General features: G+C 43.8%; 1 protein-coding gene across 1 annotated transcript; it reads right to left on the minus strand.

Moving 5' to 3' along the window:
• Nucleotides 1–20119: 20119 nt before the first annotated feature.
• LOC125535081 (cysteine-rich receptor-like protein kinase 44) lies at nucleotides 20120–23615 on the minus strand. Its single transcript, XM_048698138.2, has 7 exons — nucleotides 23461–23615; nucleotides 22760–22907; nucleotides 22427–22682; nucleotides 21942–22170; nucleotides 21688–21838; nucleotides 21246–21473; nucleotides 20120–21082 (listed from the first exon to the last, which is right to left on the minus strand). Exons 2-7 carry the CDS (start codon nucleotides 22850–22852, stop codon nucleotides 20675–20677), a joined length of 1365 nt encoding a protein of 454 aa, XP_048554095.1. The 5' UTR covers nucleotides 22853–22907; nucleotides 23461–23615; the 3' UTR covers nucleotides 20120–20674.
• Between the last annotated feature and the right edge of the window lie 941 nt (nucleotides 23616–24556).

Here is a 24556-nt window from a genome sequence, read left to right on the forward strand (position 1 = left end):
GTTATGAGGGATCATCTTATTTACTACCGTCGTTCTAAGTAAACAAGATGCATAAACATAATAAACATCACATGCAATTATATAGTAGTGACATGATATGGCCAATATCATATAGCTCCTTCGATCTCCATCTTCGGGGCTCCATGATCATCTTCGTCACCGGCATGACACCATGATCTCCATCATCATGATCTCCATCATCGTGTCTTCTTGAAGTTGTCACGTCATCTATTACTTCTACTACTACAGCTAACGGTTAGCAATAAAGTAAAGTAATTACATGACGTTTATGTTGACACGCAGGTCATAAATAAATTAAGACAACTCCTATGGCTCCTGCCGGTTGTCATATTCATCGACATGCAAGTCATGATTCCTATTACAAGAACATGATCAATCTCATACATCACATATATCATTCATCACATCCTTTTGGCCATATCACATCACATAGCATACCCTGCAAAAACAAGTTAGACGTCCTCTAATTGTTGTTTGCATGTTTTACGTGGCTGCTATGGGTTTCTAGCAAGAACGCATCTTACCTACGCAAAAGCCACAACGTGATATGCCAATTGCTATTTACCCTTCATAAGGACCCTGTTCATCGAATCCGATCCGACTAAAGTGGGAGAGACAGACACCCGCCAGCCACCTTATGCAACTAGTGCATGTTTGTCGGTGGAACCGGTCTCACGTAAGAGTACGTGTAAGGTTGGTCCGGGCCGCTTCATCCCACAATACCGTCAAATCAAGATAAGACTAGTAACGGCAAGCATATTGAACAAAATCAACGCCCACAACTACTTTGTGTTCTACTCGTGCATAGAATCTACGCAATAGACCTAGCTCATGATGCCACTGTTGGGGAACGTAGCAGAAATTCAAAATTTTCCTACGTGTCACCAAGATCTATCTATGGAGAGACCAGCAACGAGGGGAAGGAGAGTGCATCTACATACCCTTGTAGATCGCTAAGCGGAAGCGTTCAAGTGAACAGGGTTGATGGAGTCGTACTCGTCGTGATTCAAATCACCGATGACCAAGTGCCGAACGCACGGCACCTCCGCGTTCAACACACGTGCAGCCCGGTGACGTCTCCCACGCCTTGATCCAGCAAGGAGAGAGGGAGAGGTTGAGGAAGACTCCATCCAGCAGCAGCACAACGGCGTGGTGGTGATGGAGGAGCGTGGCAATCCTGCAGGGCTTCGCCAAGCACCACAGAAGAGGAGGGAGAGAGAGATGCAGGGCTGCACCAACGAGAGATCGAATCGCATCTTATGGGCAGCCCTATGCCTCATATATATAGGGAAGGGGAGGGGCTGCGCCCCCTCTAGGGTTCCCACCCCTAAGGGGGGCGGCAGCCCCAGATGGGGAGCAAGGGGGCGGCCAAGAGGGGATGGGAGAGGGAGGCGCACCAATATGGGCCCTAAGGCCCATATCCCATTAGGGTTTGCCCCCTCTCCATCTCTTAGACGCATGGGCCTTAGTGGGGCTGGTGCCCTTGGCCCATGTAGGCCAAGGAACACTCCCTACAGCCCATGCGGCCCCCCTGGGGCTGGTGGCCCCACTTGGTGGACCCCCGGGACCCTCCCGGTGGTCCCGGTACGTTACCGATAAACCCCGAAACTCTTCCGGTGACCAAAACAGGACTTCCCATATATAAATCTTTACCTCCGGACCATTCCGGAACTCCTCGTGACGTCCGGGATCTCATCCGGTACTCCGAACAACATTCGGTAACCACATACAAACTTCCTTTACAACCCTAGCGTCATAGAACCTTAAGTGTGTAGACCCTACGGGTTCGGGAGACATGCAGACATGACCGAGACGTTCTCCGGTCAATAACCAACAGCGGGATCTGGATACCCATGTTGGCTCCCACATGTTCCACGATGATCTCATCGGATGAACCACGATGTCAAGGACTTAATCAATCCCGTATACAATTCCCTTTGTCTAGCGGTACGATACTTGCCCGAGATTCGATCGTCGGTATCCCGATACCTTGTTCAATCTCGTTACCGGCAAGTCTCTTTTACTCGTTCCGTAACACATCATCCCGTGATCAACTCCTTGATCACATTGTGCACATTATGATGATGTCCTACCGAGTGGGCCCAGAGATACCTCTCCGTTTACACGGAGTGACAAATCCCAGTTTCGATTCGTGCCAACCCAACAGACACTTTCGGAGATACCCGTAGTGTACCTTTATAGCCACCCAGTTACGTTGTGACGTTTGGCACACCCAAAGCACTCCTACGGTATCCGGGAGTTGCACAATCTCATGGTCTAAGGAAATGATACTTGACATTAGAAAAGCTTTAGCATACGAACTACACGATCTAGTGCTATGCTTAGGATTGGGTCTTGTCCATCACATCATTCTCCTAATGATGTGATCCCGTTATCAATGACATCCAATGTCCATGGTCAGGAAACCGTAACCATCTATTGATCAACGAGCTAGTCAACTAGAGGCTTACTAGGGACATGGTGTTGTCTATGTATCCACACATGTATCTGAGTTTCCTATCAATACAATTCTAGCATGGATAATAAACGATTATCATGAACAAGGAAATATAATAATAACTAATTTACTATTGCCTCTAGGGCATATTTCCAACAGACCTTCCAACCCGTGGTAGCAGGATGCAGGCGCCGCCACCGCGGTTGAACTTCGGTGCAAATCAAAATTTTAACAAAACTCTCTAGCGCGTCTTCAAAATGATCCAAAAAAATAGAATATGAGGGTGGTCTCTTTTGTATTTCCATAAAATTCCAAAATTCAAAAACCAAATTCATTTACGAGGTATGAAAGAAACCAGTGGCGTGGCTATGTTGAGGCCCCGGGGCTTAGATTGGAATTTCTCTAGCATCCCCCCCCCCAAACACAGGTGATTTGTGTTTCGCCACCCCCCCAGCCTTGGATAATTAGTGTTCTAAATAAAAGCATTTAGATTGCTAAGTAGTGTTCTAAATACTCTTATCTCTATTTCTAATGGAGCAGTTGGTGAATACTCTACGCGGTTTATTTTCGCTGGTTTATTTTCGTCATCCTCGCACCTCCATTTTATTTTCGTCATCCTCCTACCTACGAAGAAAAACCCACGAAAAAAATTCCATGACATGCACGCGCGAGCGAGTCGGCCCTCGAGATCCCACTTAGATTTAGGAACTGAGGAAGTACTCCTTTTGTAAAGAAAAATAAAAGCATTTAGATTGCTAAGTAGTGTTCTAAATACTCTTATCTCTATTTTTAATGGAGCAGTTGGTGAATAGTCTGCGCGGTTTATTTTCGCTGGTTTATTTTCGTCATCCTCGCACCTCCGTTTTATTTTCGTCATCCTCCTACCTACGAAGAAAAACCCATGAAAAAATTCCATGACATGCACGCGCGAGCGAGTCGGCCCTCCAGATCCCTTCGCCGCCAGCCCCCGACCTCCTCCCTCACTCCCGGCGCCTCCCGACCCCCATCTTCTCCCTCACTCCCGGTGCCGCCCCTCCCCCACCTCCTCCCTCACTCCCGCGCCGCCCGACCCCCAACCTCCCTGGATCCGCATGCGTCGACGCCGGCTTCGCAGCGGCGCTTGATGTGGAGCGCGCCGGAGTAGAGGAGCGGGCCTTCTTCCTCACCTCACAGCGCTGTCCTCCTCCACGACCACGCAGCCGCAGCGGCGGAGGACCCGAATCCCTAGCCAGCAAGCTCAGGCAGCCATGGATCCATGGGTACGAATCCCTCCACTTCTCTCTCTCTGACCCACCCACGTCTCTTCTCCCCCCTCCTCTGACCCCCTTCTCCATGACACAGGGCGACGCCATGGAAGGACCACCAACACCAGCAGCTATGGACATGCAGGCTGCTGCCCTCCCTGATGCATCATGCGCGCAGGCCACAAGGAGGGAAGAACACTGCTCTGCTACTTCCTGGGTTGCCATGGAAGGTACTGGAGTAATTCAGATAAGATAAAACTGCAACTTACTGGAGTTATGCTCCATGTTATGCTTGCTGCAACTTACTGGAGTAATTCAGTCAAGATAAAACTGCAGAAATCTCAAACTTTAGCATGGACTGAATAATGTTGATTCATAATTCAGGCAAGTTCAGTTACAAATTTTGTTAGTATTGTTACTGGAACATTCAGAGGTGAAGCAACTTTCGGTATTTTTTTACAGCACAACCTGTTCTTGTATTTCCTAATCTTGGTTGTTCACTTGCTTTCATTCACAGGGTAAAGAGGTCAACCTCTTCCAATACACAATTGCTGAGGTATGTATCGATGTCTAAATGTTAAAAAGGAACCAGGTTACACCATATGGTTTAGGTTGCTCACCTTGGTTGCTGACCAGGTGTTCAAAAATCTTAGTGAGAGAGGACATTGACGGTGCGAGAATGGAACACAACAAGTTTTGTGTGTGTGTGTGCATTACCGAAACGTCCCACGACATGTGAGTCTACATCTAACTTCCTTTCAATTTTCTATTGGAAATATTTCTTTAGAAAATTTCTGTTGGACACTTATCTTCTCTTTGTTTATCGTTGATTGGAACAGGGTGAAAGCTATGGAATTTTTGCTGTAACCGTCTGGACGAAGATGACAGGGCTAACCGGCTAACAAAGATGCATTCAAGGTAAGCCATGCCTCTGGTATGCTTGCTTAACATGTGAAATCCATAAGACAATTCTTTCGAGTTGCGACCTGCATTGTGGTGTCTCTGTTCATCAAGTTCTGAGCACCAGCTCCAGTTAAATTAGGTGTTCATCCTGCCATACTCCTAGGTGGCTTTCTTTGGCCTGTTTCTTATTGTGTATTTAGTGGTTATGCACAAGCCTCATCATCTGATATTTCTACAGTAATTACTGAAAACAATTTGAGGACAAAGCTTTGATTGTTGTTGTAGTTGAAGATTCAGAGTTGCAAGGCAGGCACAGTTAACAAGGATAAGAAATTGTAGAAGATTTATCAAATCAGACATGGGCTTGGTTATGCACTGAATCATTGTGGGGGATCTGAGGTAATCAGACCATGCACCCAAACTTAAATTTTACTTGCTTTTAAATGTTTAGGAGGCAGATGATGTTTGATATGCTAGACTAAAGTACGCACCTTTTAAGAGTATATCACTGATACTCCAGTCACCAATAAATTCGGAAGTGCGTACTGCCTAGATTATTGGAGCTCATTTTAGCTCTAAGAGTTCTTTTTTATCTCTTTTACATTCTGGTAAACATGTGGGTGAATAACAGTTAGAAATTGTTCTATATGTACACGGGAATTCTAATAGAACTGATGCTTGAAATGATAAAAAGTTCTATAATATTTGTTAGCCGAGCACTGGAAAAGCTCACTCCTCACACCAGATCACCATCGCCGACGTATATACTTTTTCGTAACAGAGTCCACATGTTTACTCATGTTCTCTGTTTTTTGTTGTTTCGGGGAAGGTTGTTAGGAGCCCATCTCTTCTGCAGCCCTGGAGAAAGAGAGCTAGATATAGTGGTACTTGCTAGCGTTTTAATGGACACCTCCTTTTGGCCTTTTTTAGTTTCTCTAATAATTAGCTAAGAGACTTCAGTGAGTGAGATTTTTTTGGTCCCTCCCTTTTTCTGCGTCTTTTGGAGTTTTGCTTTGTGGTGAAAGGAGGATAGAGATACTCAACAGGGGCCGCCCTCTTCCTCGTCCGAACAAGATCCCCAAGAGCCTGTACCCACTTGTATGTACTCTGCACATGTGAACTTGACATGTTGTCTCTTGCTGCTTCTGAAGCTGAACTGAACTGAAGCTTAAACTGTATGTGCAGGAGAAGAGCTCGATGAGCTGCACGGCCTCACACATGAGGAGCAGGAGGCCCAGGGAGGAGGAGTCGTTTGTTTACAGTAGGAAGATTGGCTTATGACCTGGTGCATACCTGCATGGTATTTTCAGTAGAGATGATTCAAAATCAAATCAGCTGTTTGTTAACGTGGTGTTGCCTGCTGCGGTTTTACTATATTGTGAATTTCTGATTGTGTGCAAAGGGGACACATGTTCAACTAATTAGATCAGTTTGTTAACTAGAATGTGTTATTGGGAATAAGCACAGATCAATTGTCAGCACAAGAAATGTGGAATGCATTAGAAGTCATTGCTGTTATTGTTATAATGTTTAATCTTAAAAAAGTATACCTACTCTCTCACATGGTTACTGATACACAATTTTTGTTTGCCTCTTCTCGTGCTGCAGGATGGAACTGGAACCAAACTTGGTAGTTGAAATAATTCTCTGTCGTAAGTTGCATATCCTAAACAGTAATTTATGACATTTCGTTTTCGTCCTTATGAATTATCCTTAATAGGTTTTTATCTCAGAGCCCGAAATAATATACCCAATTCATATGCAACGAATACACACAAAATATATGAATACTAATGAAGGCCATGTGTCTTTCTTATTTCATGCACTCTATGCCCAGTTACCTACTTAAGAGTTTCAATTTTTGTTGCATAATTCTCGTGCTACTGAAATATGTAATGTGAAACCCGCTCCCATCTGCTCTCATTGTATAAGAGTGTAACTTTTTGTATAACCAGAACCCTTCCAGGTGTTAGATTTATAGTTAATTACTACTTAGTTTACTATTCAGGATGTTCCCACATTTTTCTTGGGTACAATTAATAATTTTCATGCTTTATGCAGGTTTGGAGATGACATATACTAAGAATCTAATTATTTTCTCTTGTCGTTCTTTTGTAGTTAATTCAAGGAGGACCCTATATCTAAAGGTAACAGAGCAGTTTATATCATAATTCCATTGCTGGATTTATAGAAGAATGAAAAAGGGAGAAATGGTTGTTTCATTTGGTGTGCGGATCTGGTTTAAAGTGTGCGTGCTTATATCTGGAAGATCTTGGTTGAAAAAGTATATCAGGAAGATCTTGGTTGCAAAAGTGATCAGATATACTCCTCTGTACCAAAATATAAGATGTTTTTTTCAGTTCAATTGAATTGAAAAAATGTTTTGTATTTTTGTACGGAGGGAGTAATAGTCAACACAACCAGGTTGGTTCTGTAATTAAATGCCTATGATCTTGTAATTCTGAATCAAATAGTTTGATTACACAAAGAATGATATTTACTTTGTGTAAGATCTTGTAATTCTGAACCAAGTTAATTCTGAATCAAATATTTTTTCTACTATTCTATATGTAATAAATAGAGCACAAAGAATGATATTTTCTTTGTCAGCATATATAGGTCTTAAGTAGCAAATCTGGGCATTATACATAGTTTTGTTTTGCTTTGGATTTCAATTAACTTGGAATCGAGGGAGAATTTATGCTCTCTGTAATTTTAGCCTAACAGGTAATTCTTATGCGTTCGAATATGGTATTGTTTTTTTTATTTAATTAGTTTGGCGTTTCTTGTAGGCGAAAGTTCTTCCACGGGTGTTTTGAATTGGAAATGGTTACTTACGTTGATATGGTACCATAACTATTCCACTTGCAAGAATATGTAAGGGTATATGGCAAGGCAATTCTTGTTTGACGAGCATAATGAAAAACAAAGCGGCACACGAAGATAAATGATGAAAAAAGAGATAATTTTTTGTTCGAGGGTGGGGATGGAAAAATATGTGGCACGGATAAGCAAAAACATCTTGGTCGCCATATGAAAATGAAATGATGGAAAAAATGGAATAAACATGTTAGTTGGACATGGCACATTCATGAAACATAAAACCCATCTAATTAGTTTCTCTCACAATCTTTATTTTGTTATACTCCGTTCTATTCCCGATCTCCAATTGATGCATGACGGTGTATGTGAACACTTGAATCGATCCATCCACCTTGTGCCGTAATATGAACAAATGGAGGTGGTGTGGGGATGTAGGGAGGGGGAACAACTTGAAGATGGGTAGCACTGTACAGTTTCCTAGCAGTGAGTGTTTCCAGCTTCTTATATTTTATTTGTATCATAGTCGATTTGTTCGTTTTGATTTATAGCCTTGTATATGTTCACCTCTACTACCAGATTTCCATAATGGAAGGTCGTCTGGTGTATTTGAATGTTGCCAGTTTATGTGGGCCAACAACCAGTGAGCTTATGTCAAAACAAGCATGACATCTCTTTGATTATTTTAGGGTCCTGTCAAGATTGGTGTGTAACTGAATCTTGAGAATTCATTGGATGTTTCGCGGGTGTGCAATCGAACTTGTATGACTTGACATGCAAATGCATTATTCATAATGAAAATAGTATAATTAAGTGTTTAAAAAATCATTCCATAATTCTGTAAAAAAAAGATGGCATCTTTTTCCAGGTAACTAAGTGATAATGGTAAAAAAATACGTTTTTTGGACAGTCTCATGTCTACAAGGTTGGATCGTTGAGATATTAGGAAGTGTGCATTAGTACTCCTCGTGAAAAACCAACCGTCGGGGAATGAGAAAAGCCCACGAACTCCAGATTTTTTTGATGTGTTTGTATTTGAATTTCTGTGTCTTGATAAAAGTTTAAAGAAATATGGCTAACAGTATGCACGCCATCAGTACACACATGCACTCACATATGGTCGGTACCACCACTATCCTAACCATTTAACTACTGGTTGGTTCAAAAATATTTTTTCCGGGCGGGGGCACATGCCATTTTTTCTCCTTCACCATGGACCCTGAATTTTCTTAACTCTAGACGTGTCGATGGGCTGCTTAGCTTACACGTGAACTGGACGTGGCAAAGCTTATCCTGAAGACGGACTCAAGAAACGGTGGCTTCTAAGTTAAGAAGCTCAGAAATTGATAGTTCAATCTATAGCCCTATCGCTGAGGTAAAGAAGTACATGCGATCAAGGGAGGGGTACATGGTGGCATGGTGAGATGCTTGGCTTATGGATCCGCTCATTGGCTAGCGGAGGAGGGTTGTGCGAATAAGTTATATATAAAACTTGGGTTAGGTATCCGTCGGATCGTATTCATAATTTTATGGAATAAAAAACATGTTTTATTTAGTTGTCAAGAAGAGAGCATCTATAGCTGGATTTACCAAATCCGCCCCCTAGACATCCACGGATGCGCCTGGTCAGTGTCTGATTGTATCCGTTCTGAGCCATTTTTTGTCTGTGCATGCAGTCATGTTCCACATTTTCTCCCTCACTTGCATGTTATTGGTGGAGATGAAGAGGAAGAAAGAAAAGAAAGAAAGATGGACCATGTCCGCGAGCCCACATATCCTCTCCATATATGGTATCAATAGAGGGTTTGCGGACAACCCGGACGTATAGGACATTAGGGATGGTATGAGGGGTGTGGTTGGGTCACCTTTTTTCCTTCTCTCTTGTTCGGTCATTGACCGGGCGCGTCCGTGGACATTTGTGGAGGATTTGAGAGTATGAAGTGTGTTAGCTGATTGTCGTGTTAGCTGAGATGACATTGTTCTCGGTTATTTTAGCTAGCTCCATCATTAGCATCTTAACTTCTTTTCAAAAGCCCGTAGCAACACATGGCCATAGAATCCTCTATTAACATCGTAATTCAGTTTCAAAAGCCCGTAGCAACGCACGGGCGTTCTACTAGTATTTCTTATGGAGGGAGTATGTAGTGTGCTAGCTACCACGCACCTGTCGTGACGGGGCTGCGAGGACGGCCATGTAGTCATTGGTATCGGCCTTGTGGCAGCCTCAGATCGATTGACGCCTAGGAAGCTAGCTATGTTAGAAGGGAGGATAGAGAGGGATTGGTGAATGGTTATATTGCTTCAGCCTTGTGGGCTTATATATAGTGAGTACATGACCACTTGAAGTACAAGACAAGGTAGAGATAAATCCTAATCTATCCTATACTTCCTAGTAGTCACGATATTCAACATCCCCCCACAGTCACAGCGGTAGCAATGCAGACGGTGAGACTGGAGAAGAATCCAAAGGTAAGCCGACAGACCCCCCCCCTTAGTCGTAACGGTCGATGCATTGTGGAAGTTGTGGCTGGAGTGGAAACCAACGAGGTTGCTCAAGTAAGGCGGTAGCCCTTTGTGCCGATGTCGATGTAGCCGAGAGCGTAGGATAGTGTAGCCGTGCGAGAGACGCGGTGGTTGATGTCAAGTCGGGTGGCCGGTGTCGTGGTAGTCGTTGTGGAGCCATGAAGAAGAGCGGCGGCGGCGGCCTGAAGAGGAGGCAGCAGTGGCAAGGTTAGGAGCACGGCGGTTGTGCTCGAAGTAGGCGAGGAAGAACCCAACAGCGTGACGAAAACCAGCGCGGACGGTGGTGTTTCCGCGCATAAGAAGGAGGCATGATGCATACCACACAGAAGTCGACGCGCGTGGACTGCGAAGTGGACCGCGTACCGCGGCGCTACAGCCCGAAGGGGCGACGTAGCGGCAGCGCACGGGTCAGGACGATGACGGGGAAGACCTCAGGGCGGTGGCAGGTACCGTGTGCCACGCTCGCTACGACCCAACGGGGCGACGCAGCGGCAGCGCGAGGGTCGGTGTAGCCACGAGCACGGCCTAAGTGTACGGCCTCGGGGCGGCGGTGGACCGCGGGCCGCGGCACTACGGCCCGAGAGGCGACGAAGCGGCAGCGCGCGGGTCGGTGCAGCCGCAGGAAGAACCATGAGACGGCTGCTACCTCCTGAGCACTGCGTTGGTTTTCCCTTGAAGAGGAAAGGGTGATGCAGCAAAGTAGCATAAGTATTTCCCTCAGTTTTTGAGAACCAAGGTATCAATCCAGTAGGAGGCTACACGCAAGTCCCTCGCACCTACACAAACAAATAAATCCTCGCAACCAACACGATAAGGGGTTGTCAATCCCTACACGGTCACTTACGAGAGTGAGATCTGATAGATATGATAAGATAATATTTTTGGTATTTTTATGATAAAGATGCAAAGTAAAATAAACAAAATAAAAAGCGGCAAAAGAAATAGCTAAGTGTTGAAAGATTAATATGATGGAAGATAGACTCAGGGGCCATAGGTTTCACTAGTGGCTTCTCTCAAGAGCATAAGTATTTTACGGTGGGTGAACAAATTACTGTTGAGCAATTGACAGAATGGAGCGTAGTTATGAGAATATCTAGGTATGATCATGTATATAGGCATCATGTCTGACACAAGTAGACCGACTCTTGCCTGCATCTACTACTATTACTCCACACATCGACCGCTATCCATCATGCATCTAGAGTATTAAGTTCATAAGAACAGAGTAACGCCTTAAGCAAGATGACATGATGTAGAGGGATAAATTCATGCAATATGATAAAAACCCCATCTTGTTATCCTCGATGGCAACAATACAATACGTGCCTTGCTGCCCCTACTGTCATTGGGAAAGGACACCGCAAGATTGAACCCAAAGCTAAGCACTTCTCCCATTGCAAGAAAGATCAATCTAGTAGGCCAAACCAAACTGATAATTCGAAGAGACTTGCAAAGATAATCAATCATACATAAAAGAATTCAGAATATTCAAATATTGTTCATAGATAATCTTGATCATAAACCCACAATTCATCGGTCTCAACAAACACACCGCAAAAGAAGATTACATCGAATAGATCTCCATGAGAGAGGGGGAGAACATTGTATTGAGATCCAAAAATAGAGAAGAAGCCATCTAGCTAATAACTATGGACCCGAAGGTCTGAGGTAAACTACTCACACTTCATCGAAGAGGCTATGGTGTTGATGTAGAAGCCCATGTGATTGATGCCCCCTCCGGCGGAGCTCCGGAACAGGCCCCAAGATGGGATCTCGTGGGTACAGAAGGTTGCGGCGGTGGAATTAGGTTTTTGGCTCTGTATCTGATCGTTTGGGGGTACGTAGGTATATATAGGAGGAAGGAGTACGTCGGTGGAGCAACATGGGGCCCACGAGGGTGGAGGGCGCCCCCCCTACCTCGTGGCTTCCTGCTTGATTTCTTGACGTAGGGTCCAAGTCCTCTGGATCATTTCATTCCGAAAATCACGTTCCCGAAGGTTTCATACCGTTTGGACTCCGTTTGATATTCTTTTTCTGCGAAACTCTGAAATACGCAAAAAAACAGCAATTCTGGGCTGGGCCTCCGGTTAATAGGTTAGTCCCAAAAATAATATAAAAGTGAATAATAAAGCCCAATAATGTCCAAAATAGAAGATAATAAAGCATAGAGCAATCAAAAATTATAGACACGTTGGAGACGTATCAAGAATCCCCAAGCTTAATTCCTGCTCGTCCTCGAGTAGGTAAATGATAAAAACAGAATTTTTGATGTGGAATGCTACTTAGCATAATTTCAATGTAATTCTTCTTATTGTGGCATGAATGTTCAGATTTCTCAAGATAAATGTTTAATGTTGACATAAAAACAATAATATTTCAAGCATACTAACTAAGCAATTATGTCTTATCGAAATAACATAGCCAAAGCAAGTTATCCCTACAAAATCATATAGTCTGGCTATGCTCCATCTTCCCCACACAAAATATCCATATCATGTACGACCTCAGTTTTAGCCAAGCAATTGGTTCATACTTTTAACGCGCTTCAGCCTTTTCAACTCTTACACAATACATGAGCGCAAGCCATGGATATAGCACTATGGTGGAATAAGGTATAATGGTAGAGGTTATGTGGGAAAAAAAGGAGAAAGTCTCACATCAAAGAGGCTAATCAACGGGCTATGGAGATGCCCATCAATTGATGTTAATGCGAGGAGTAGGGATTGCCATGCAACGGATGCACTAGAGCTATAAGTGTATGAAAGCTCAAAAAGAAACTAAGTGGGTGTGCATCCAACTTGCTTGCTCACGAAGACCTCGGGCATTTGAGGAACCCATCATTGGAATATACAAGCCAAGTTCGATAATGAAATTTCCCACTAGTATATGAAAGTGACAAAATGAGAGACTCTCTATTATGAAGATCACGGTGCTACTTTGAAGCACAAGTGTGGTAAAAGTATAGTAACTGAAGGAAATATGCCCTAGAGGCAATAATAAAGTTATTATTTATTTCCTTATATCATGATAAATGTTTATTTTTCATGCTAGAATTGTATTAAACGGAAACATAATACATGTGTGAATACATAGACAAACTTAGTGTCACTAGTATGCCTCTACTTGACTAGCTCGTTAATCAAAGATGGTTATGTTTCCTAACCATGAACAAAGAGTTGTTATTTGATTAACGGGATCACATCATTAGGTGAATGATCTGATTGACATGACCCATTCCATTAGCTTAGCACCCGATCGTTTAGTATGTTGCTATTGCTTTCTTCATGACTTATACATGTTCCTATGACTATGAGATTATTCAACTCCCGTTTGCCGGAGGAACACTTTGTGTGCTACCAAACGTCACAACGTAACTGGGTGATTATAAAGGATCTCTACAGGTGTCTCCAAAGGTAGATGTTGGGTTGGCGTATTTCGAGAATAGGATTTGTCACTCCGATTGTTGGAGAGGTATCTCTGGGCCCTCTCGGTAATACACATCACATAAGACTTGCAAGCATTGCAATTAATAAGTTAGTTGCGAGATGATGTATTACGGAACGAGTAAAGAGACTTGCCGGTAACGAGATTGAACTAGGTATTGGATACCGACGATCGAATCTCGGGCAAGTAACATACCGATGACAAAGGGAACAACGTATGTTGTTATGCGGTCTGACCAATAAAGATCTTCGTAGAATATGTAGGAGCCAATATGGGCATCCAGGTCCCGCTATTGGTTATTGACCGGAGATATGTCTCAGTCATGTCTACATTGTTCTCGAACCGTAGGGTCCGCACGCTTAACGTTACGATGACAGTTATTATGAGTTTATGCATTTTGATGTACCGAAGTTAGTTCGGAGTCCCGGATGTGATCACGGACATGACGAGGAGTCTCGAAATGGTCGAGACATAAAGATTGATATATTGGACGGCTATATTCGGACACCGGAAGTGTTCCGGGTGATTTCGGATAAAACCGGAGTGCCGGAGGGGTTACCGGAACCCCCTGGGGAAGTAATGGGCCTTATTGGGCCTGAGGGGAGAGAGAGGGCAGCAGCCCAAGAGGTGGCGCCGCCCCCCCCCCTCATGGGGAGTCCGAATAGGACTAGGAGGGGGGGCACGGCCCCCTTTCCCTCTCCCTCTCCCTCTCTTTCCTTCCCCCTTAAGTTTCCTAATTGGACTAGGAAAGGGGAGTCCTACTCCCACTAGGAGGAGGACTCCCCCCCCTTGGCCTCCCCCTTGCTCCTTTATATACGGGGGCAGGGGGGCACCCGAGGACACACAAGTTGATCTACGTGATCGTTCCTTAGCCGTGTGCGGTGCCCCCTGCCACCATATTCCACCTCGATCATATCGTTGTAGTGCTTAGGCGAAGCCCTGCGTCGGTAGAACATCATCATCATCACCACGCCGTTGTGTTGACGGAACTCATCCCCGAAGCTTTGCTGGATCGGAGCCCGGGGAGCGTCATCGAGCTGTACGTGTGCTAAGAACTTGGAGGTGCCGGAGTAACGGTGCTTGGATCGGTCGGATCGGGAAGACGTATGACTACTTCCTCTACGTTGCGTCAACGCTTCCGTTGCGGTCTACGAGGGTACGTAGACAACACTCTCCCCTCTCGTTGCTATGCATCACCATGATCTTGCCTGTGCGTAGGAATTTTTTTGAAATTACTACGAAACCCAACAGTGGTATCAGAGCCTAGGTTTTATGGTTTGATGTTATATGCACGAGTAGAACACAAGTGAGTTGTAGGCGATATAAGTCATACTGCCTACCAGCATGTCATACTTTGGTTCGGCGGTATTGTTGGATGAAGCGGCCCTGACCGACATTACGCGTACGCTTACGCGAGACCGGTTCTCCCGACGTGCTTTGCACAAAGGTGGCTTGCGGGTGACTGTTTCTCCAACTTTAGTTGAACCAAGTGTGGCTACGCCCGGTCCTTGCGAAGGTTAAAATGGCATCAACTTGGCAAACTATCGTTGTGGTTTTGATGCGTAGGTGAGATTGGTTCTTGCTTAAGCCCGTAGCAGCCACGTAAAAATTGCAACAACAAAGTAGAGGACGTCTAACTTGTTTTTGCAGGGCATGTTGTGATGTGATATGGTCAAGACATGATGCTAAATTTTATTGTATGAGATGATCATGTTTTGTAACCGAGTTATCGGCAACTGGCAGGAGCCATATGGTTGTCGCTTTATTGTATGCAATGCAATCGCGATGTAATGCTTTACTTTATCACTAAGCGGTAGCGATAGTCGTGGAAGCATAAGATTGGCAAGACGACAACGATGCTACGATGGAGATCAATGTGTCGCGCCGGTGACGATGGTGATCATGACGGTGCTTCGGAGATGGAGATCACAGGCACAAGATGATGATGGCCATATCATATCACTTATATTGATTGCATGTGATGTTTATCTTTTATGCATCTTATCTTGCTTTGATTGACGGTAGCATTATAAGATGATCTCTCACTAATTATCAAGAAGTATTCTCCCTGAGTATGCACCGTTGCGAAAGTTCTTCGTGCTGAGACACCACGTGATGATCGGGTGTGATAGGCTCTACCTTCAAATACAACGGGTGCAAAACAGTTGCACACGCGGAATACTCAGGTTATACTTGACGAGCCAAGCATATACAGATATGGCCTCGGAACACGGAGACCGAAAGGTCGAGCGTGAATCATATAGTAGATATGATCAACATAGTGATGTTCACCAATGAAACTACTCCATCTCACGTGATGATCGGACATGGTTTAGTTGATTTGGATCACGTGATCACTTAGAGGATTAGAGGGATGTCTATCTAAGTGGGAGTTCTTAAGTAATTTGATTAATTGAACTTAAATTTATCATGAACTTAGTACCTGATAGTATCTTGCTTGTTTATTTTTGATTGTAGATAGATGGCTCGTGCTGTTGTTCCGTTGAATTTTAATGCGTTCCTTGAGAAAGCAAAGTTGAAAGATGATGGTAGCAATTACACGGACTGGGTCCGTAACTTGAGGATTATCCTCATTGCTGCACAGAAGAATTACGTCCTGGAAGCACCGCTAGGTGCCAGGCCTGCTGCTGGAGCAACACCAGATGTTATGAACGTCTGGCAGAGCAAAGCTGATGACTACTCGATAGTTCAGTGTGCCATGCTTTACGGCTTAGAACCGGGACTTCAACGACGTTTTGAACGTCATGGAGCATATGAGATGTTCCAGGAGTTGAAGTTAATATTTCAAGCAAATGCCCGGATTGAGAGATATGAAGTCTCCAATAAGTTCTATAGCTGCAAGATGGAGGAGAACAGTTCTGTCAGTGAGCATATACTCAAAATGTCTGGGTATAATAATCACTTGATTCAATTGGGAGTTAATCTTCCAGATGATTGCGTCATTGACAGAATTCTCCAATCACTGCCACCAAGCTACAAGAGCTTTGTGATGAACTATAATATGCAAGGGATGAATAAGACTATTCCCGAGCTCTTCGCAATGCTGAAAGCTGCGGAGGTAGAAATCAAAAAGGAGCATCAAGTGTTGATGGTCAACAAGACCACTAGTTTCAAGAAAAAGGGCAAAGGGAAAAAGAAGGGGAACTTCAAGAAGAACGGCAAACAAGTTGCTGCTCAAGAGAAGAAACCCAAGTCTGGACCTAAGCCTGAAACTGAGTGCTTCTACTGCAAGCAGACTGGTCACTGGAAGCGGAACTGCCCCAAGTATTTGGCGGATAAGAAGGATGACAAGGTGAACAAAGGTATATGTGATATACATGTTATTGATGTGTACCTTACTAATTCTCGTAGTAGCACCTGGGTATTTGATACTGGTTCTGTTGCTAATATTTGCAACTCGAAACAGGGACTACGGATTAAGCGAAGATTGGCTAAGGACGAGGTGACGATGCGCGTGGGAAACGGTTCCAAAGTCGATGTGATCGCGGTCGGCACGCTACCTCTACATCTACCTTCGGGATTAGTATTAGACCTAAATAATTGTTATTTGGTGCCAGCGTTGAGCATGAACATTATATCTGGATCTTGTTTAATGCGAGACGGTTATTCATTTAAATCAGAGAATAATGGTTGTTCTATTTATATGAGTAATATCTTTTATGGTCATGCACCCTTGAAGAGTGGTCTATTCATATTGAATCTCAATAGTAGTGATACACATATTCATAATGTAGAAGCCAAAAGATGCAGAGTTGATAATGATAGTGCAACTTATTTGTGGCACTGCCGTTTAGGTCATATCGGTGTAAAGCGCATGAAGAAACTCCATACTGATGGACTTTTGGAATCACTTGATTATGAATCATTTGGTACTTGCGAACCGTGCCTCATGGGCAAGATGACTAAAACACCGTTCTCCGGTACTATGAAGAGAGCAACAGATTTATTGGAAATCATACATACAGATGTATGTGGTCCGATGAATGTTGAGGCTCGTGGCGGATATCATTATTTTCTCACCTTCACAGATGACTTAAGCAGATATGGGTATATCTACTTAATGAAACATAAGTCTGAAACGTTTAAAAAGTTCAAAGAATTTCAAAGTGAAGTTGAAAATCATCGTAACAAGAAAATAAAGTTTCTACGATCTGATCGTGGAGGAGAGTATTTGAGTTACGAGTTTGGTGTACATTTGAAAAATTATGGAATAGTTTCGCAACTCACGCCACCCGGAACACCACAGCGTAATGGTGTGTCCGAACGTCGTAATCGTATTTTACTAGATATGGTACGATCTATGATTTCTCTTACTGATTTACCGCTATCGTTTTGGGGATACGCTCTAGAGACGGCCGCATTCACGTTAAATAGGGCACCATCAAAATCTGTTGAGACGACGCCTTATCACTAGTAGAAAAATGGTCAAACATGAAGCACATTAGTGCCAGTTTGTATTTGAGCCGGTACTAATGGTACCATTAGTGCTGGTTCGAACGGATTTGCATTAATGCCGGTTCGTGTTGAACCTTTAGTACGAACCGGTACTAAAGGGGTGGTGGCAGGCTGGCGTCAGGCCGGGGCCCCACGATCACCTTTAGTACCGGTTCGTGGCACGAACCGGTACTAAAGGTCTAACCTTTAGTACCGGTTCGTGCCATGAATCGGTACTAAAGGGGTCTGACCTATAGTACCGGTTGGAGACACAAACCGGCACTATAGGGCAATTTTCAAACTTAAAAAAATAATAACTAAATCATCCTAATTCAGAAAAATACATATAATATATCAAAATTTGCAGAACAAAAAGATTTAGAAATGATAACTCCAAGAATCCAAACGCTCCGTTAATTGATATTTTATAATAATTTAGAAATGAAGGGACGGGGTTCTTTTTAAAGCACTTCTTTTTTGCATAAAAATATTTAAGTTGCCATCCGTCCCCTACACCGGGCCAAGCCACGGTCGCTCACGTCCTCGGGCCCATCAGTCAGCTAAACTGCATCCTCCACCGCTCTTGCGCCGGCTTGCTCTGCCTCTGCATCATCTGCTCTCCGCAGTGACAATTTGCACAGGGAAATTCCCAAGGGATTCCCTTTTCCTCCGTCGCCCAGATCCATGGGGGCGGTACGGCCGCTCCCGCTCCTTCCAGCAGCCGCCGCAGAAGCAGCGGGGAGAGAGAGGGCACCCCATACGCCGCATTGCTCTGGCCGTACTACAGCGCAGGCCCTGCAGCAGAACGCCGCCCAGATCGGATGCCGCCGGCCCGGCCGTGACCTAGCTGCTCATCCATTTCCTGGTTAGTGCCTCTTGCCATTTCCCTCCTTTTCAGCCTGCCGCTGCTCTTAAAATCTCCTAGCTGGTTAAGAGAGTATATGATATTGCAATATTGAGTCCATGACTCCTTGATCATCATGGATCATCTTCTACTGTGAAATGCCACAAATTAACCTGCATTTGCCGACCCGGCCTTGCCATATATGCAAATCGACATATCCCTGCTGCTGTATGGCACTTGATGGTCTGTTGCAAGCCTACGCAGCACCAGGAGAAGCAATAAACATGGACAATACAGTATGGTGCCACGTCGCTCCATTTATTACTCCCTCCGTTTCTAAATATTTGTCTTTCTAGATATTTAAACAAGTGACTACATACGGAGCAAAATGAGAACGTATGCGGTCTTTTTTGTTTTTCTAGATATTTCTACACTCTAAAATATGTCTATATACATCCATATGTAGTGTTTCATTTGAAATCTCTAGAAAGACAAATATTTAGGAACGGAGGGAGTAGAAGAGAAACTACACATGCCGTTCCATTTATTAGAAGAGAAACTACATGCGGTTTCTCTTCCCTGCAAAAAAAAAACTACATGCGGTTTCTCTGAGGAGCGAAAACTTGGGCAGCAGCATATTTGGAGAAGTTTATATGGTATATATTGATAATCTTGTACATATGGTTTCCATCCAATTTTTCATTCATTAGGACGAGACCGATTGTATTTGCCTATTTAAATGTTTAATAAGTCCGATGTTTTTTAAGCAAGGTCAAGCGTCTAATTAAGCGTCCATTTTGTAAGTGTGCCGTGTATCTACTTCTGAGGCAGCAAAGAATCAATATATCCTACCAGATGTTCGCTTCTCTTTAGCTATGTCTTCCCCTGCTGCCTGCCTATCTCTAGCACAACACTCGTACCATTATGATTCTTGCCCCACAATATGTGAGTTCACACAAATCATTATTCACTGCACTTTTTTATCCATTACTTAGAGGTTCACGAGAGGGAAATGAATAACTTATTTAGTCATTCGAACCACCACATAATTATGGGTTCAGGCGCATGCCAAAGACACATAACTCCTCCTGATTATTTTGATTTACCAAGCTGCTATATTTTATCCTCTTTTTATCCTTTTAATGCCTAAGTTCCATACTGGACACTGACCTGTGCTCTTTAGTACCAGAGAATAGTGGTACAAGCATCGTTATCGTTATCACCTTAGGGTCGCCGCATATCTAGATATACACTTTGTTCTTTATAAATTTGGAGATTTCAAAGGGGTACACAGTAAAGACATCTAAGTAAAATATGAGGGCATCCATTGAGTTTGGCCTACTCAGCTATGCGTCATTCACTGAGTTGTGTTGCTTTCACATTTCGTTCCTTATTTCTCTCATGAGATTGTGGGAAACCTGGATAATTATTTCTTATCTGAGTGTTGCTCATGCTACAGATGGAGGTACATTTCCTGAGATCCAAACCAAGTGGTAAGATAACTGAATGAGGTTCCTTTTATTTTTATGAGTCACGATAACTGTAATCTTCAATATAATGGACCTGTTCTATAGGCATTCAATTGACCTTCTCTTTTTAACACATACTCAAGCCTTCCTGATTGAAGAACCTTTGCCTTGGCTGCTTGTTTGCATATACTCCCTCCGTTCCTAAATATTTGTCTTTCTAGAGATTTCAAATGGTCACCACATACGGATGTATATAGACATATTTTAGAGTGTAGATTCACTCATTTTGTTCCGTATGTAGTCACCATTTGAAACCTCTAGAAAGACAAATATTTAGGAACGGATGGAGTAGAAAGTAATCAGCAGTTAGAGAGGACACTGTTTGCAACAGCTAACTAAAGACCACATAATCGACCAAGAAACAATTAAATAGAACACCCTCTGGGGGGGGGGGGGGATCTTAACAACCTCAAAGAGTTCTTGGTGGATGAGACTAGTGGTCCGGTGTAACATAAACGATCGGAAGCTTCACCACATCAACCACCTTATCCGCCATGGCCTTCTCAAACAATTCTTGATAATCAATCTCACCGTCTCTTGATGCCAAGTCTTGGGTGATGCCGGTGTTCTGCACGAAGAGCATGTCATGACACTGCATGTTGGGCGGCGCCGCCTCCTGCGCCTGCAACTTCACGATAACATAACGGCAGGAGCACGGCGGCATGGTCCCTTGGCTTGGCCGCACACTATACTTGTTCTGGTTAATTTTTATGTTGAACGCGATGATGCCCTCCGTCTTGTTGATTATCTGCAGGCAGCATGATGTCTGCTTCCTTGGCTCGAAGACGAACCGCAGCTCCAGGGATGGATCCACCGAGATAATGTTGGTGTCGCAGCTTCTCTGCAAAGCAAAAATAATCAGAGGTCAATTAGTGTGGCCAATCATAGAAACATCGTTAGCAGATATAAATTTGACAGGTCAAAACTGTCAAAACAGAGGATTTCAGAATACTGAAGAAACAGAGGAGTGGCACCCATGCCCCCCTAGTGGTGGAAGAACGTACCTGGACCGTGGCATCATTTGACACATCAGAAGCTAGTGACATTGCTTTAAGCTTAGCTTCTAGTTGATCCAGTTCATGGACAATATCATTGATACATGGCCTTTTGTTTCTGTCCCTGTCCACACACCTTAGTGCAATCTCAACACATGAAGTCACTCCTAGCATGTCTATTTCGTGCGAGGAATATCCAGGCTTTTCCTGCAACTTTTTCCTCCAGATTTCCCTTACCTACATGCAAATTTGGGGCATTAAATTCCCTATAAAGATACTAAATATCTCTCCGTTCCAAATTACTTGACCCATATTTATCTAGACACGAATGTATCTGGAGGGAGTAGTTTGGAGTGCAAAAATGTGAAAGAAACGCATATGTGTTATGTGTTAATGGTATAAACAGAGAAAGAATTATGTTTTCTTTTGCTGGGAGAGAGGTTTTTCTTACAAACTCAATAAACTGTTCGGAGGGCATTTCAGAGCAACGGAAGTAGCTCTTATCCCCGGCCAACATTTTTATAATTATGACCCCCAAACTGAATACGTCAAACTTCTTTGATATAAAGCCACTGTCAACATACTCTGGTGGCATGAACCCGCTGCATTGATATGGAGAATTGGTAAAATATATGAAAAACTTCATTCAGAATCCCTTCAAAAAAATTAACGGCTCAGGGTATAATCGATGATCCATCAACTTACAGTGTTCCATCGCGCATCCTTGTTTGATGTGTTTTTGTCGAAGCAACAAGTCTTGACAAACCAAGATCTCCAATTTTAGGCGTCATACTTTCATCCAGCAAAATGTTACCAGGCTTTAAGTCCAGATGGAAAATAGGTTTTCCCTGTGAGGTGTGAAGGTGATCTAGTCCCTCACAAGTCCCTTTGATAATCTTGTAACATGTGGGCCACTCAAGCCCGCAAGATTCATCTGCAATTATTAGTTCCAAAAAATACATATGAAATGAGATATTGAATCGTTCATCTTGACAGGCAAACTAATATATTATGCAGCCAACTGTCAACCATATATATAGTATGTTTTAAGATAATAAAGAGAAACTTGCATTGATTATTTGAGTCATACTATCAAGATGAAACAAGTAGCACTACAAAAGAGTTGAAATGCTACCCCCTCTGCATATAAGATACTACTTATATCCACAATACTAGCTAGTATAGGTTACCTTGAATGTGTTTATCGAGGCTTCCGCCGTGCATATATTCGAAGCAGAGCACTCGCTCCATAACTGTCGCGAAGACAAGCTCCCCATTGTGCTCCATGTATTTCTTCTGAGTCTGGTAGCAGTAGCCAATTAGCCGCACAACGTTTTGGTGGCGTACCTCACGAAGGTTACGGTATTCGGCGTGGAACTGCTTATCATCGAGCCCCTGCAGTTGATGGAGCTTCTTCACGGCAATTTCCTCTCCTTTATGAGTGGCCTGATAAAATCGGCAAACTTGTCATGGTACAGATCTTGATTGTAAATGTGAGAAGCACGAGAATTAGTCGATCATACCCTGTAAACATCTCCGTACCCACCGCTGCCGACTTTCCTATTCTCTGCAAAGTTGTTTGTGATATCTTCGATCTCATGGAGTTGAATGTCCATGCTGCGGTGGCTGTCTCCCACCCGGAAGGCTTACTGGACGATCCTCTTCTTCTTCCTGAGAAACCATAATTATAATGGGATGCAGCATCGATCGACGACTGCTGCGGCAACGAAGGATTGAATCTACGCCATCGCATCCGTATAGTTTCCGCAATTTGCTATTGCTGGGGCGCCTAGAATTTTTCGCCGACTCAGTAAAGTCAATTCGCAGGCGAACCCCCGAGGGTCAGACGGGGACGACGCGGCTGGCCGCGGCGGAGGCGGTAGCAGATTGACCTATAGAGGAGGAGGAAGAAGAAGGATAATGCGGAGGCGGAGGCGGGAGAAGAAGAAACGGAGAAAGAAGCCTGCTGCTGGAGGGGAAGAAGAAGCAGAGGAAGAAGGCTGATGCTAGAGGAAGAAGAAGGCTGCTGGACCTTTGGATCGGTATCCGACGGTGGAGAGCGATTTGACTAGAAGCAAGCAAAATTCAGACGACCGTGTAAAATGGCCGATCCTATAGTTTCACCAGTACATACCAAGTAGTATATCCACCAGTACGTGACTGCGAGATTTGGCTGGTGGAAAAAGCAACGAACTGAACAAGATGGCGTAGGAGTAGCACTGACCTGACCTGACCTGGAGAAGAAGGAGCGAATGGAAGGCGACGATGGAGCGGAGCAGAGTCGGTTGCTCGTCGACGGCGAAGATGAGATGATGAGGTGAGGAGGATCCCATCCATCCAGCAGCACCGTGCAACCTTTTAATGGAGCGAACGTGCAGCGTAAACGCGTCGTTGTCTGCGGGGAAAAGAACAACGGAGGCCAACGACGTTGACTTAGACCCCGATCTCCTTTACACTTTCTCTTTCCTTCTGCCGGGGAATCTCTTGTACCGAGGAAACCGCGTCTCTGCCTAGCGAGGAACCGGATGAAGCGCGTTTTGCAGCGTCCAATGGGAAGACCAAACTTATTTCATTGTCCTTGCTCGTAAGAATACTCGCGGCAGAGGAAACTAGAATATATTTTTTAAACCCAGTGCTCCTTCGGCCCATAACATAAAAATGTTTTTGACATTAGTATAGTGTCAAAGAAGCTCTTATATTACGAAATTGAGAAAATATAATAAAAGGCACTCACATACACGCACATGCACTCATTTCTATGAACACATAGTCACACCCTACCCCTTGAGCACTTTTGAGAGACCGAGCCAACTTAGGGCCTCTTTGATTCACAGTATTTTGAAAACACCGGAATACGAAAAATATAGGATTCAAGTGGCATGTCCACTTGAATCCTATAGGATTAACAAGGAGTGTTTGATTTCGCGAGAGAAGCAAAGAAATTGTGAGAGGAAGTTGAAGTGTGTGTTAGATTTTCTCTAAAATATAGTACAGAAGATTTCATAGAAAAAAATCCTATGGAATTCAATCCTATGAATCAAACATAGGATTTTTTTTTAAGATTTCAACCCTTCCAAAATCATGTAGAATTCCTTGAATCAAAGGAGCCCTTAATAACTTGATATTCACGAAGTCATCATAGACGCCCAGTAGTTGACAAGAACGTCTCGTCCTACTAAACGAACATCGCAGGAAAGGCTGAAATAAATTCAGAAACATCCGAGCACCAATGCTAAGTCTAGAACTTGAACCCTGATGAGCTGTCAAAATTATAATGGATTGGAACATCGATCAGATTGCGGTGGCACCTAGAAATACGA

Source organism: Triticum urartu, chromosome 2A, assembly GCF_056163025.1.
Source record: "Triticum urartu cultivar PI428250 chromosome 2A, HENAU_Tu73, whole genome shotgun sequence".
NCBI classification, from domain to species: domain Eukaryota; kingdom Viridiplantae; phylum Streptophyta; class Magnoliopsida; order Poales; family Poaceae; genus Triticum; species Triticum urartu.